Source organism: Aethalodelphis obliquidens, unplaced genomic scaffold (assembly GCF_003676395.1).
Source record: "Aethalodelphis obliquidens isolate GAN/ISIS:26980383/991018 unplaced genomic scaffold, ASM367639v1 scaffold10, whole genome shotgun sequence".
Classification (NCBI taxonomy): domain Eukaryota; kingdom Metazoa; phylum Chordata; class Mammalia; order Artiodactyla; family Delphinidae; genus Aethalodelphis; species Aethalodelphis obliquidens.
Window position 1 is genome coordinate 25544255 of NW_020837954.1, and position 16263 is coordinate 25560517.

Below are 16263 nucleotides of genomic sequence, written 5' to 3' on the forward strand. Positions count from 1 at the left end.
GGTACGCGGGCCTCTCACTGTTGTGGCCTCTCCCGTTGCGGAGCACAGGCTCCGGACGCGCAGGCTCAGCGGCCATGGCTCACGGGCCCAGCCGCTCCGCGGCACGTGGGATCTTCCCGGACTGGGGCACGAACCCGTGTCCCCTGCATCTGCAGGTGGACTCTCAGCCACTGCGCCACCAGGGAAGCCCCGTTTTTATATCTTTTTATGATTATAAAATACACATTTCTTATGAAATATGCGTCATGTAGGAGAACAAACAGAAGATAGTCAAAGTCACCCATAATCTTATCTCCCAGAGATAATTAATTACTGTTGAAGCTTTGACAGTATTTTTGTTTTCTAGCACTTTATCTTTCTGGTTTCTTTTGGAAAGGTCATACTATCCAAATGATCCTATACCTCCTTTTTTCAGCTGTCATAAACAATTTCCCATTTCATTATAATTAATTAAAAACATGATATTAATGGTTACATTAATATTTTATTATATAATACCACAATTTAAAAAATTATCCTCCTTTTATTAGGCCAAATTAACATTTCATTGAGTGCCTATTTGTGCAACAGACGTTTTACATATTTTCATAGTTCTGTGAAGCTGGCATCTCCATTTTGCAGACAAGAAAAGTGAGGCTCAGGGAAGCTAGGTAACCTAATCAAGACAACAAACTTCATAAGGGTAATGAGTTGCACTTAGGCCTCAAATTAGAAATTAGATCTCATATTAGGGCCCAATTTCTTTTCCTACCCAATGCTGCCTCCTAACTGATTTAGGAGTAGCTAAAGATACACTGGTTCTTAACAAAATTTGCAAGTTTGTCTTTCAATATGTTCCCAGAATTCTCCTCCTGGAACTTCCCTTGGTGCATTCTCTTATATCCAATCTTTTAGTGCCCCCCTTCTTTGGCCCAGAGTGTCCAGACACTGAGGGAGGGGAAAGTGGATGGCGGTGACACTCAGCTTCTCGTCCTTCCTCTCCCCTGGGATTAGCTCCAGCCTAGGTCCCCTCAACCCAAGGCCTGATCACGCTGACCTTGGACTGACTCTTGGGAGGGCTCAGAGAGCTCAGGCTTCTTGAATATCCAGTATCCTTTTGCCAATGATGTGTGTGTATGAGACAAAGATACGCAGAGAAAAAACCTAAATCACACTTAGCATCGGGGAAAACTGTCCATGCCAGGGCTGACTGTAGTTCAAAGAGTTACCAAAGATAAACAGATACTTAAGAATCTAGTTTGGTTATATAAAAGTAAAATGAGAGTCATTTGTATGGATTCATTACTATTTGTGCAGTTTTCTACAGAGCACTATAATTATACGTATTACATATGTGCCAGAGTATTTTAATATAATAGTTAACAGGACTGCCTGCTTTCGTCTTATAAAAAAAATTAGAACACTGAGCTTACGTATCTTGTAAAATAGGCATGTTAAGGAGGGCAAGACTCTGAGTGTAGAAAAGAATACTGAATGTGGACCTGGAAATCTGGGGATATACAGCCTTATTTGCCAGCTGTGTGATCTGAGGTGACTTCCCCTCTTAAGACCTTCAGTTTTCTCACCTACAAAAATGGTGACATGCTTCCTACTATCAAGAGTTATTGGGGGACTTCCCTGGTGGCGCAGTGGTTAAGAAGACGTCTGCCAATGCAGGGGATACGGGTTCGAGCCTTTGTCGGGGAAGATCCCACATACCACAGAGCAACTAAGCCTGTGTGCCACAACTACTAAGCCTGCGCTCTAGAGCCCACGAGCCACAACTACTGAAGCCTCTGTGCGCCTAGAGCCCGTGCTCCGCAACAAGAAAAGCCACTGCAATGAGAAGCCCACGCACCCCAACGAAGAGCGGCCCCCGGCTTGCTGCAACTAGAGAAAGCCCGCGTGCAGCAAAGAAAACCCAATGCAGCCAAAAATAAATAAATAAATAATAATAATAAAAAAGACCCAACGCAGCCATAAATAAATAAATAAATAAACAAATTAAAAAAAAAAAGAAAAGTTATTGGGGAAGATCATGAGCTAAAAGATGTGCTCCTCCATTTTATATGCTGCAGAGATAGGACACTGCACATTACAGGTAGCCCACATGCAGGCAATCAGTGATAACTATCTTCAGAGCACCCCTGTGAGTCTGGCACCATACAAGATGCTACGGATCTGGTGGTGAATGATATTGGCGATACCGGCAGGCTCTCTGCTCTTAGGGAGCTTACACCTCAAAGTGGGAAGGCTGACAGTATTCACTGATGTCAACCAAATGCCACAGAAAGTAGTGAAGCTCTACGTAAAATGTCCATAAGTTATAAACCATCCAGAACACCATGAAGACAAAGGACTTTAATGACAAAATTAAAAATATGTCTCACGTACCTGCCATCCGTCTCGAATCTTCTGATTGAAGATTCCATATTCATATCGGATGCCATAGCCGTAGGCTGCAAGCCCCAGAGTTGCCATGGAATCCAAGAAGCAGGCTAAATTAAACAGAGCACAGGCCACAGGCAGCGTCACCAAGGTTACTCAAAATTCTGCCTTTCTCTAAAAAACATGGCAGCCACAAAACATTTCTCTATGAGAAACCATATTTGTATCCTAAAGCGGAGACTGCAGCACAGTGGGTATTAAGTTTTTAAAATAACATTCTAATTATAGAATAAACTATAGAAAAGGTAGAAAATACAAACATGTATAAAGAAGAAAACAAACATTTATTACCTCACCATCCAGAAATAACCACTGTGTTGGCATTTCATCTGAGAAATGTCAGATGTCTACGTTAGAAATGTCCTTTATTATGTCTATGTTAGAAATTCCTTTATTATGTCTGTTCTTCACACTGCCCTTTCTAGGGGAAGCGGTCTCCATGCCCCCCTGCTTGAAAAGACATGTATAATTTACATGTAAATTGACTGACTAGCTGGACATCTGGGGCAGACTCTCTTTCTGGCTAATGGAATTCCAGTGTGGTTCACATTATCAGGTGGCCTTATGCTTCAGGGAGGCTGGACCAACTGAATCTTGACTAAACTTCTAAGCTAATCATAGTAATTTTATGTCCTTCACCAGTTTGGGTTTTGGCATGAGCATTCAATGACATTCAATCCAATGAGAGGTGCTAGAAAGCCTTCTGGGTACAGTGAAAGATTTTCCTTACTGCTGCCGTCTTTCTTCCATGAAGGTAAAGTCAAAAGAACCATAGAGACCCAGAGTCCTGACAGAATTGTCTGCTGAATAAATTAATCTTAAAATGGCCAACCTCTGAAGTTCTCGTTCTGTGATAATACACGTCCTTGCTGGCGGAACTAGCTTTTGCTAGGTTTTCTGTTTCTTGTCGCCAACGGCTTTAATGACAGAGCACCTGATCTAGAGCAGCCGATCAACAGGCTGGGTAGGATCTATCTTGTGGTCAGGAGGAATTTTAGGGGTTACACTAAGCATGGTGCCCCTCTCAGGAATCTGAACTGAGAAATATACAGAGAATGAGAAAATATAGTAGGATCTAAAACTGAAAAGAACATTGAAAATTGCAGATCAAACAGGAAGAGACTGAGCTAGGTTCACGGTGGAGTCCTAAAACAGATCCACAAAGGCCAATGGCCAAGACCTTCAAGTTACTGTAACATCACAACGGTCTTCCAGTCCCTGTGCTCATGTGGCCTGGCTCTGTCCCAGGTCCTGCTCTCTCGGAGCTGTGGCGATTTGTCTTTTCCTGGGTCCTGATCAAATTATCCTTAGAGCCTCACCAGAATGGGGGTCCCAGTTTTTTCAGTCTGGTAAGAGATGAGGTCATCTAATGAGAATTACTCAGCCTCATTCACCCCTTCCCTGTCAGGCCCAGAGTGGGGTGAACGCTGCCAAAAAATAGGCCTGGGACTTTACATAAAAGGAAGGCAGCCCACCTTGTCAGTCTTAGACGAGCATGCCGTTGGCTCTGCTGATCTTCCTATAGCTCCATGGAAAGCCTACTAATTACCCGATGATTAACTTCTCAAGGTGGCTAAGTATGCCAAAGGCAGCGTTTTCTATGACTAACTGCAACGTTAAAACACATGGCCACTCATGTAGTAAGGAATAAACAATATGAAACACATGCAAATGGAGTTCTAGTCATTTGAAACTGTGTGTAAAATTAAGAGATTGTGGAATCATTTCTAAAAGAGAAGACGTAGATATTTATTTTTCATAGAGTACGATCTGATACATACATGTGTGGTCGTACATTCTATTATTAAATTTAAATTTTACAAGTAAATAATATAGTAACATCCTCTTTGTAAAAACAATTCAAATGTTACTGACAGGGCTTCCCTGGTGGTGCAGTGGTTGAGAATCTGCCTGCCAATGCAGGGGACACGGGTTCGAGCCCTGGTCTGGGAAGATCCCACATGCCGCGGAGCAACTGGGCCCGTGCGCCACAATTACTGAGCCTGCGCGTCTGGAGCCTGTGCTCCACAAAAGAGGCCGCGATAGTGAGAGGCCAGCGCACCGCGATGAAGAGTGGCCCCCGCTTGCCACAACTAGAGAAAGCCCTCGCACAGAAACGAAGACCCAACACAGCCATAAATAAATAAATAAAGCAAACTGTCAACAAGTAAAAATAAATAAACACTATAAAATGTTACCCACAGGGCTAGCATCCCTTTTGACTGCCATCCCCAGTTCTGCGCTCCTCTCTACAGAAAGTCACAAGGAGCAGTTCAGTATTTCAAATTTCAGACTTTTTCTATGGATTTACATATATACATTCTCACATAAAATATTAATTTTTAAAAAACATAAATGGTATCACACTGTGTGGCTTTTAATGCAACTTGTTTCCTCTGCCCCCAGCCCCCCATCTCTTGGAGGTCTATGCAGGGAAGTACAAATAGTTCACTTTTAGGTTGACACACATTATTCTGTAACATGGTGTTCCTCTACTTATTTACCTATTCTATCAATGGACATTAGGTTATTTCTAAAATTTTGCTTTTACAGACAATACTGTAGCAATTTTTTTCACATGCCTCCTTGTGTACATGTTGGAGTATTTCTTTAGGGTAGATATCAGGAAGTAGAATTGCTTGGTGGTAAGGATGCATATTTTTAATTTAATGGCATTGGTATTATACTTTTAATGTTTTCCTCTATATTTGTGGAAAAATCATTTCCTGGATAAAGCAAAGAACTCAAAATTCATCCATACAAAAATACTCATTAATTAAATCATACCAATAGTATAACAAGTGTGTCACTGCCTACTAGTTAATCAAAAAGCAAACTGTTAAGTACACAGGACGATAACACAATGGGTAAACAACTTAGGTGCTACCACACGAGTATGTGAACTGAGCAGCTGTGAACAAATAACAGTGAAGTGAAGGGGCCACTTTGGAAACCCTTAAGTGAACAGGAAGGATCTGGTTAGCTTTGGGGTTTGAAGCAATGTCTCCAAACTTTTTAAGCAATGTCTCTTTTGTTAAAGATCGTTTCTCTACTGTTTGTCTAGAACTGGTCAAACCACCGTGCAGACTCAGAAACAAACACAGCTACAACCGGCTCACACTGTGCACTTCTAGACAGTCTTCTGGTTCTTTAAGCATGGCTGTGCATGGCATCTGAGACAGCGTCAAGGGCCAGACAATAGCACACTTACCAGCAAGCCTCCCAAGACCACCATTGCCAAGCCCAGCATCTTCTTCAATTTCTTCTAACTCCTCCATATCCAATCCAAGCTGTTGATGAAAGAAAAACAACATAGGACGTGGATACAAACGTTAGATATACAAACAGGCCACTTCAGAGAGAACAGTCATTTCCTAAAGCTCTGGGTTGGGTCTTCAGGTTCATCTGTGAACTCAATCCTGCCAGGTCCCTCACTGCTTGAACTGGCATCAGATACCCGCTGCGGATGCTGGTGACTGAAGATGCAAACTGTCCAAGATGGCATGGCAGCAGCTTGGAGAAGAGTATGGGCTCTAAATGTCCATTACCGACCCTGTTACTTCTTAGCTATATGAACCTGAGCAAGGTAGTAAATCTCACTATGCTTTTCACTTCTCGTTTAAAAATGAGGATAATAGTATCTACTTCATTTAGGGCTGTGAATTAAATGAGATTATACAAAAAAAGCATTCAGAATGATTCCTGGGTAGGTATTTCTCGATAAATGTTGGCTATTACTATTTCTTAAAATTATTTTTTGTTGCCAGGGTAAAACCTCAGAAATAGTCCAGTACCAAGTTGATACTAACTGGACTAAATTTTGAAAATGACCAAAAGGTATGAGGTCAGATTTTCCGGGATGGACTACAGTTCATCTTTTCATGGCCACAACATATTTACTCAGTAAGGTCAAAGGTTGTTAACCCAAAACCAGTTAGTGAGTCACTGCCCATGACACCAGGGACCAGACAGCAGTCAGGGAAACCTCAGCCCCGTGGTCCTGCTGGATGGGCCTAAAATCCTCTACTTCTCTCTGGGGTAGATAACAGACTGTGGGGGGATAGTGGGAGGGGGAGATAAATTAGAAGGTGGGATTAACATACACCCACTACTGTATATAAAATAGGTAAACAACAAGGACCTACTGGGCTTCCCTGGTGGTGCAGTGGTTAAGAATCTGCCTGCCAATGCAGGGGACATGGGTTTGATCCCTGGTCTGGGAAGATCCCACATGCCACACAGCAACTAAGCCCACGAGCCACAACTACTGAGCCCGCTGAGCCCGCGTGCCACAACTACTGAAGCCTGCGCGCCTAGAGCCCGTGCTCTGCAACAAGAGAAGCCACCGCAATGAGAAGCCTGCGCACCGCAACAAAAAGTAGCCCCCGCTTGCCGCAGCTAGAGAAAGCCCATGCGCAGCAATGAAGACCCAATGCAGCCAAAAATAAATAAATAAAATAAATAAATTTATTAAAAAAAACAAAAACAAGGACCTACTGCATAGCGTAGGGAACTATACTCAACATCTTGTAATAACCTATAATGGAGAAGAAGCTAAAAAAGAATATATAGCTGAGTCACTTTGCTGTACACTTGAAACTAACACAACATTGTAAATTAACTATAGTCAATTAAAAAAAAGAGAGACTGTGGGAGGCCAAGGAGCATCTGTGACCTTGGGGATGGATGGAATTGGTTGCCAGTCAGCTCCCTGCCACAAAGTGTTGGGACCCGCACAGCCAGAGGTCACTAGCAGCAGTGTGGACTCATATCAAAATTCTGCAGCTGTAGAGGTCACTTTGGACGGTTCATCTTACAATGAGGAAATTGATGGCCAGATAAACTAAACGACCTGTCCTCTGCTGACTAGATAATAATCTAGCCCATGCCTGGCTAATAATGGTCCATTGGGAAGTGACTGCATTCTTAATCTGAAAGTGATGCAATCCATGAATTTTACATGGAAACATAATTTACACATTTGAAAACATACGCACAAGATGTAACTATGCTTGAAGTGGATGCCCCAGTTGCCATGGGGTTACCTGCTTGGATCCCTACCCTTATTCAAAAGTTGCTTTCTGACACAAGTCCTGATAACTAAATCTTCTAAGAGTTCAAAAATGTATTTGCTTCTGTTCATTGTTCAAAGGGCTTTCAAACTTGCTCCCTGGTGACTAGAGTACTGGGGTCCTTGTGACATCAACTGCTAATGCTAATGCTCAGGATTTTTAACATTCTAAACGTGTGAGTCTAGAGTAGGCTATAAACCTTGAGCAAGGAGACATGGGTCACTTCATCCCACCTGGTTAGATTATGGTGCAAAGGAGGTATATTTTTTTCAGCTGATATCAGGGGAAGCAAAGAAAAGGGAAGCAGAGAGGAGCTGCAATGGTTCTTTCGCACGAAATGCTCTACTAAACCCACACAAAGGAAACCAGCCCTAGTGACAAGCAGCTGGCCACAGGGGAGGACAACAACCCTATGCCAGGCCAAAAGCGACTTGAACAGTCTCTTACTTGGAGTGCACCTCTGCAAATACTCGTTCCTCCTATTAACCACATCAGAAAGGTTAAGGACTATTTTTGGTATGAAGATGCTTGAAGGTCAAAGGAGAAACAGTTAAATACGTTCATTCAAACAAATTAGCACATTAGGTTCAAGACCTCAGGCTCCTCATTTAAAGAGGAAGTGTATTTTACATCTCATTAAGCAACAGAGAAAGTATGACAACAGAATTTTAAAAGTTTATTACTTTCACGTATTGCCTTGATATACAAATAACAGTCAAACTTTGATCCCTTTAAAAAAGTATATGGGAGCCCAAAGTAAAGCTTGTGATTCTGATAGCAGGGACTCAAGTACTTCTTAAAGGCTTGTTCAGGTGCTAATTGCTAAAATGTAATTTGTTGCATAATGCCGTCAAAAACTGATTGCAGAACAAAATTCTCATGAGGTAAAACTAGTTCTCTAGCTTTGTTCCTCTTCACCCAGAGATCAGGAGTACTATAGTTTAGATTTCTAATAGTTTGTAATAGCCATGTCTATAGAAGCAATTTTTCACCATTTTTTTGGGGGGGTGGGGCAGCTATATCCCCAAGGTTCCTGAGTTGAACTTGAAATTTAAAGGGAGAGAATGAGAGAAATATGGAGACAATGTACCTGGTAAATGGCCTCGTCACAGGCATTCTGCAGGCCAAGGTTGATCATGGTGTTCTGTAATGTTCGGCCCATGTAAAATTCCAAAGAGAGGTAATAGACCCTCTGAAACAAAGAGAGAGGTCATGTTAACGGCTATGAGGCCAACCTTACTTGTCAATATAAAAACACAAGGTCACCCATAAGAAACAAACAGGCAGGACTACTTTAACTCAGGTTCAAATGAGCCTCCTATAGATGCATGAAGGGCTAAAGAAAAGCACTTCTGATAACTTACTGGCTTTGGAAAAACCATTTCATATCCTGGTTTTGGTGGTAATACTTAAAAAATATATATCTTTTACCCCCAGGGAGGGGAAAAAAAGCAAACTCATCCAACTCATTAGATTCAAAATTTTGTGGGTTTTTTCTTCCTGTTCATGAGCCTCATGAAAAAACATATGTTTGGGGTAAACGGAAGTCAGACTGACATAGCTCATCATTCATCTGTAAAATGTTTATAGGATGAGGGTCAGGTGGGGTTGGCTGTGAGCATCTCAAGTCATCCAAGAAACACAGAGATTAACTCCTTCAAGATACACCCAATGGCTACAAAGTATTCCTCCTTAACTGTTACTGCAAGTAATATTATAATTAAATATTTTAGAATTAAAATTATCCTAGAAAGTCTATGAACTGGCAATAGTTCCTTCTGTATAACAAAAGACTGCCTCAGGTTTATTGGCGTCTGTTCTTGGTGAAATAGGACATTTCTCTATCAGGTTAGAAACTGTTTGCCTTTGACATAGTAAAAGCCAAGCAAATATCAATAGTAATCAGAGTTGAAAGCAAAAGGTGCAAAGCTCAGACTTACCTAAAACCCTTTAAAATACAAGCACAGTTTACTAGTCAAAAAAAACAAAAAGGGTCAGTAACTTCATCATCCTCTTATAAAATATCTTACTCTCTGTATCAGTTCCTCTTTTCTTTTTCACCAAACGCAAAACAAAACAATAAAAATCTGTAAATGCATCAGTATCAATATAAAGTCACCTCAAATTTTAGGGACTTCCCCATTTCTCAATAGGAAGAACCCCAAAGAAAAGGATTTGGTCAACCAGGAAGTACTTAAAAAAAAAAAAAGAATATAGTTCAATATGAGAAATGCCTATAATAAAAATAAAAAAAAGGGGCTTCCCTGGTGGCACAGTGGTTGAGAGTCCGCCTGCCGATGCAGGGGACGCAGGTTCATGCCCCGGTCTGGGAAGATCCCACGTGCCGCGGAGCGGCTGGGCCCGTGAGCCATGGCCGCTGAGCCTGCGCATGCGGAGCCTGCTCCGCAACGGGAGAGGCCACAACAGTGAGAGGCCTGCATACCGCAAAATAAATAAATAAAAAGAAAGAAAGAAGAAATGCCTATTATGATATTTAAATCATTAGTTACACATATATACTTAAAATATTATACAAAAATGTCAATTCAGAAATCTTACTTTTCCCTACTTTCATTTTATGAAACAATTGAATTCTAAGTCTTCCCATGGATAGTCAACATGTTATCAAACACTATTTTCCAGAGCACATCATCATTATTTTTATCCAAGTTGTTTGAATATCTATAATGCTGTCATTAGGGCCCTCATTAGTTTATTAGATACCTTTCTGTGAGCTGGGAAAAGGTATCTTTCCTGGGGCAGACTCAGGCCAAAGAGGTGCAAGGCATCACTCACCACCCCCCCCCACGGCGCCCTTGTACCAATGCATCACAAAAAAGAGCATCTCAAGCCACAAATATACATTTACATAACATCAGGGCAGTTTTTTTCATTCTTCCCTGTGTGCATTTTCATGATCTCTATAATATAACCACTACCTATTGCTTTTTACTTTTTAGTGATCTATAAAAAGCTTGGTTATAAATACAGTATATATATCCAACACTTGCAATTGTGAGGTCATAGCCCCAGGAATAAAGACGACATCTGTGTTAAGTTTCTTTGTCTCCCTTTTAAGGATTCTAAATTAGCATGGACTTAAGAGTTTTTAAGACATTTCAAGGTCTTCCTAAAAAAATGTTGCTGCTTAAAATAAAGTAGTTGATAGAGAGCATCTTGTTCCATGACAGATTTTCCAAGGACATGAATTTAAGGTGATTTCCTATTTTCCCACAAATAAATTTTTTTTTGGGGGGATAGCACCTTATATTTAGGGGTATAAAAGACCTTAAAAAATTGATCTCCCTCGTCGTCTTAGTTAGCGGTCCCTAAACATTTAAACATACTTCTGGTAGTAAAATATCTGAGCATCTCCAGTATAGCTTATAGATTACATGCATGCACTACTATTACTAATATCTTATGTATATTTTACAAAAATTAGAAATTTTCAAAAGGCTTGTGTAGATAAAATAAAGAAGACATAACAATAAGCAATATTTTTGAAATACTTTAAATTTGTTCCTAGGTGTATGGAATAGGCGGCAACACAACTGAGACTTGCAGGGCAGGCAAGAGTTGAGCAGAGTCCCACGTGGTGGGAAGGGCATTCCGGGTGAAGGGTGCAGTGTGGGCAGAGGCCCGGAAGTGGGGAGAACAGGGCATGGATGGGGACGGCAAATTGGCCTGGTGGGAGAGTAAGGTAATGGGAGGGACAGGCTCACCTGGGCTGAGGAGGGCCTTCAGTGCTTAAGGACTGTGGAAGGCAACACTGCCAGCGATATAGATCTGAGCAGAGGGCAAGATGGATGTCTTTAAGAGGTTTAATCAGACTGTAACGCATAGAATGAAATGGGATTGCAAACTCAAATGCCTTCAGGAGCCAGACAGAAAATAAGTGTATAAAGGCAGTCACAAAAAACAATGAGGAGTACTGGGTCAAGAACTGGAGTGCCCTGCCCGAAGGTACGGAAAATAAAACTGCTTAAAGGTGTCTAATCGACCAAATAAAATAAGTCTGCTAGCCATATTCAGTTGCATGCAGCCAGTTTAACCATTTCTGGGAAGCAAGGTAAACACTTAGAAATCTACTTCATCGAAGACCAGAGGCCAGGGCCTCAGTTAGGCAGAAAAGTGAGAACGGAGGAGAGTGGGTATTTTCAAGGCAAACTGCAGAAATCAACAGAATTTGGCAACTTGTTGAACGGGGAATACAGGAGGAAATCAAAGGCGAAACTAAAGTTTTGTGTCTGGGTGACTGTCAGGATGACAATGCTATTAACATTAGAAACACAGAAGAGAGGGCAGGATTGGGAGCGATGATGATTTGAGTTTTTAACATGCTGAGTTTAAGGGAATAAGGGGAGATCTAGGTATGTTTACCGAGCACTTACAAATGTAGGAATGGAGCCAGAAAAGGTATTGAGACTAGAGATCCAGATTTGGGATTCATCTGCAGTTACTAGAAAGTAGGGGAGGTGGGAGAGAAGATTGGACACACCTACTGGCTCCACTCTATGCTGAGGGCAGGGACCTTCTGTTATATGAATGACTGTCACAGAGTAGACACTTTATGAACATGTGTGGACTGGATCTTGTTCACTTGTATCACTATCAGAATACCTGGCTTATACCTGCGTAAGTAAGAAATGCTTGCCCAGTGCAGAAACTAACAAGAGAACAAGAAAACCATAAAGTACCAGATAAGTCACTGGAGGAGAAACGTACAAGGCAGCTGTGTTCTTTGGCACTAAATGCTTTGGAAGTGTGTGGGGAGGGGAGGGGGGCAGGTTCTAAAATATGGCTCATCACCTCACTCTCCAGCTTAAAAACTTAAATAATAATTTTTAATGTAAGGTGCAGTCCCCGCTATGCAAATAAAAATTACGGTAAATACATGTATACATAAAGTGTTTTCTAAGGATATAGTTTAGCAGTTGCTACCTCTGGGTAGAGGCCTAAGCCTCAGGGGCGGGGAAGTTACTTTCCATTTGAAAGCTCTGTTACAGCTGCAATTTCTCACTCTGAGGACTGTTTTGCTTAGGGGTTCTTTGAGCACTTGGAATATGGGCTATTCTTTTTCATGCTTTACATATTTTAAAAAATCCTAATAAATGTTTATGTGTATTTCCCACTACCTCCAGGATATTCCCATCATTCACCCTTTCCAATATGCCTCCAGCCAGCGTTTCCAGTTTCCTCTCTCAACACACAACCATCCTCACGGCTGCTGCCAGAGCTGCTCTCTCACCCGCACTCTACACAACACAATCCCTCTGGCCGCCAAGTCCTACTCAGTCCTCCCCACCCCGCCTTCCCAGGTTGGCCAGGTGGAAATAGTGTTCCTCCGTGCGCCCAGCAGCGTCCACTCCAGCCCCCGCGCACTGGGTAGGGGTGGTCTGTGAACAGCACTCCTCAGCAGTTCCCGGGTGGCCTGGCCCTCGGTCTCCAGTCCGCAGGAATCAAGGAAGTCCAGAAGCTCCACAACCCACTCCTAGGAACTGCGTGTTGGGCGAGGGGCCGGGGGTCGCTCAGAGCTCTGACCACGGGGTGGGACCTCTACCCCTCCCTCTTCACCACACTCGGGCAGTACCTACGACAAGCCCGGGTCTCCCGCGAAACCCCCATCTAGTCCTCCAAAAGTTCTATGGGCTCTGAAGCACCTTCTTCCCACTTTTCCCCACCAACCCCCCCCCTTAATTCTTATTACCGTTTGACGACCTTTGCATTTGTCTCCCTCCCTAAACATTCAGCTTCCCCGAGGCAGGGTTCTCATCCGTTTTGTTCTGGGTCGACTGCCTGGGGCCGAGAACTGTGTCTGGCATACAGAGAGGAGCCGCCCGACATCTCAGAGTAAACGCTGAGAGGAATGCTCCAAAAAAGTTTGTGAAGCAAGTGGACAGGCGAGGGAGGCCTGGGCGTCGGCTCCAGTTGGTGCCCAGGGGCAGGAAGCGCAGTGAGGCCCACGAGATGTGAACGGGGTGTTGGCGGAGGGCCGCATCTGCCCCTTGGGCTGCCCACCAGCCGCCCAGACGCTCTACGCCGGACTTCGCGTGGGGCAAGAACGGGGAGAGGAGAGGTCACTCCGGGGTCTCCACCCACCCCCGCCGCGGACACCGCCCCGGCGCCCGGATGCTGGACTCGCGCCGTCCCGGAAGGGCACGACCCGGCGAGGGGCGGCGAGGAGCCCCCCTCCCCCTCTCCCCGCCCCCCCGCGCCCGGGCGCGTACCTTGGGGCACGTCTCGTAGTAGTGCTGCTGCGTGCGGATCCAGCGCCCCACCAGGTGGTCGCGCACCGTGTGCGCCAGCGCGAAGAAGTAGTCGCGAGGGGTGGCCACATTGCGGTCCTTGACCAGCGTGAAGTGCAGATGCCGGTTGAAGCCCTTCTTCAGCTCGGCCACGTTCTCCACGCCCACGATGCCGCGGATGCTGATCTGCCGCCGCTTCTCCTGGTCGGTCAGGGGCTTGGCCATGGCGGCGGCGAGCAGGACGTGCGGCTCCGGACGCCCGGCGGCAGGACAGGGGCGGAGTCGCCCCGCGCCTCTCGCCGCTTTTGAGTCGGCGAAAAGTCTGACGCCCGCCCCTCGGTGCGGCGCCGCCCGGGGTTGCAGCCCGCCCTCCTGAGAGGCGGAGGGAAACCCTGGCCCCTCCCTTTGACTCTGGGTCGGGCAGGGCGCGTAGGGCGGTGGGAGAGCACCTGTCGCGACCTCTGCGCACCCGATATGCCAGGGGGTGAAGGTGGGGGGCTGGCGGCCAGGGACCTGGGCTGAATCCTCTTGGCAGTTGAAGGTGGGACCTTTGGTGACTCACGTGGACACTCTGACGCCTCCTTTCGGATCTGGGGAATGGGGCTGGGGGGTGAGTAGAGGAGGGAATTTGTCCTGCCTCCCCACTCTAGAGTCTTGGGTAGAAGGAGGATGTCTGGTGTGAAAGCGTTGTAAGCAGATGGGGGGCAGGGGGGGGAAGGTCCCTGGAGATGGGAGAACCACCTGCATGGCTTTCTTGACATAAGAGAAGGCATTTTTGGCCTAAGCCATGTTGTGATCTAAGCCTGGCCACGGTGCTTGTCCTTGAAGAGGTCTCAGTGATTAATGATCTTAAGGGAAGTAAGGGAATGCAGGAACAAAGGAAAAGCAGTCAAGAAATAATGGTTCAGTGATAAAAACAGAGTCCTAGTTCCTCCTCAAGGGATATACATAGCAATCTGATACCCATCTTTGAGGTCTGCAGGAACTAAGGCCCCCCAGCCAGGCGGAGGGTGCAATGATGATGTTGACCCTAATGACTTAAGTCAAGGAAAGCTTGGCTTCTGTCTACCTTTGCCCCAATTCTTTGCTGAGTTCTCCTCTCCTCCAGCCCTTTCATGAATATGCATGTACCCTTAGCTTAAAACATCCCCAGTTTTGCTGTTCAGGGAGACTCTGCTTTGGGAAGGATTCCGCGTGTTCTCCTTACTTGCTGCAAGTAATAAATTCTTCCTTCTCCCGATCTTTGGCTTGGTTGTGTCTTTGGGCTCGACACCCACCAAGAGGCGAACCCAGTTTTCAGGTAACAGCAGGTTGCTGGCAAACTTTTGTTTTACGGAGGTTTATTTGCTATTATTATTATTATTTCTCACCTGGAATGGGTTCTACCACAAGCTTCGGAAGGGATCCTGGAGGGTCAGCACTCTTTTACTTCGGTTGTCCCATGTCCCTGTCAGTCCTTGACATCCCCCCATCTAGGATCAGAAAAGAAAGCCAGGGCACCCCCTTTGCTTTCATTTAGTTTTTGAGGAGTCAGGAATTCGGGCTTCTTGACTCTTAGACTCATGCTTGCCCTGTCAAAGCATCCTACTGCTCATCTGTACAGACAAGTTAGTGAGAATCAGAAGTTCTGAGTTGGACCTTCAGGCTGATTAGGTGGCAGGGGCTTTCACCTTTGGCCTCTTGTTTAACCGAAGGCAGGGTGGAGGGAGGAGAAAAAAGAAAGGTGTGTCCTGTAAAATGAAGGGATAACTCACTGGGCTGGTTGCCTCGTTTACAGGAAACAAAGCAGTCTGTGTTACTCTGCAGTACAGGCTGATCTTTGCACCATTCACCTCCAGCGTAGGTGGTATTTATTGGTGTGTGTGTGCGCGCGCGCGCGCGTGTGTGTGTGTGTGTGTGTGTGTGTGTTTAAACATTGGCAAAGGATGTCAGAGGCTTTTTCTTTTTCAGTAAGATGTGGTATTAATCTATTATTTTAGAAACAGTCCATTGCCAGAATTGACTTTCCCCCCCAAAAATCTTAGTGCAACTTATTAATGGACTTTACTGTTAATAATAAACCAAAGCTGATTGTTTTGAGTTGATGTGTGTGGGGGAGGATTATTTGACTCAGGCTAAATGCAGCTCTCACCATCAAAATAAAACTTCAGATCTCATAGGTCTAGCAAAATATCCAGACCCCTTGTCCTCCCAATGTCAGGGCTTTAGACTCTAGGCCTTTGGGGCAGAGCCAGGACTGAGTTACAATATGCAGTGCCTGTAGTACTGATGACCTGCATAGGAAAGCATTTAGGAGACACAAGGATGAGGGTCTGGCCATCTGGATGAGGCCAGAAATACCCTGAATTAAAAGTGAGAGTGGAGCAGCGTCAAAATGGTTGATCTTACAGATAGAACAAACTAGTGGTTACCAGTGGAGAGAAGGGGGGGGGAGGGGATTAAGATATACAAACTGCTAGGTATAAAATAAATAAGCAATGAGGGACTTCCCTGGTGGCACAGTGGTTAATAATCCG

General features: G+C 44.5%; 1 protein-coding gene across 3 annotated transcripts in view; it reads right to left on the reverse strand.

Annotated features, from left to right (window-relative positions):
• Positions 1-14048, reverse strand: part of PYGL (glycogen phosphorylase L) — a 57605-nt gene extending 43557 nt beyond the window's left edge. The window contains exons 1-4 of one of the 3 annotated variants that reach the window (XM_027111219.1): positions 13730-14046; positions 8590-8691; positions 5639-5717; positions 2374-2477 (exon numbers count right to left, since the gene is read on the reverse strand). In XM_027111219.1, the coding sequence (XP_026967020.1) occupies positions 2374-2477; positions 5639-5717; positions 8590-8691; positions 13730-13972 (528 nt within the window). In that variant the 5' untranslated portion in view covers positions 13973-14046. Of the gene's footprint in view, positions 1-2373; positions 2478-5638; positions 5718-8589; positions 8692-13209; positions 13383-13729 lie in introns of those variants that run through there. The other 2 variants (XM_027111218.1, XM_027111220.1) reach the window with 2 other exon arrangements.
• Positions 14049-16263: the final 2215 nt, after the last annotated feature.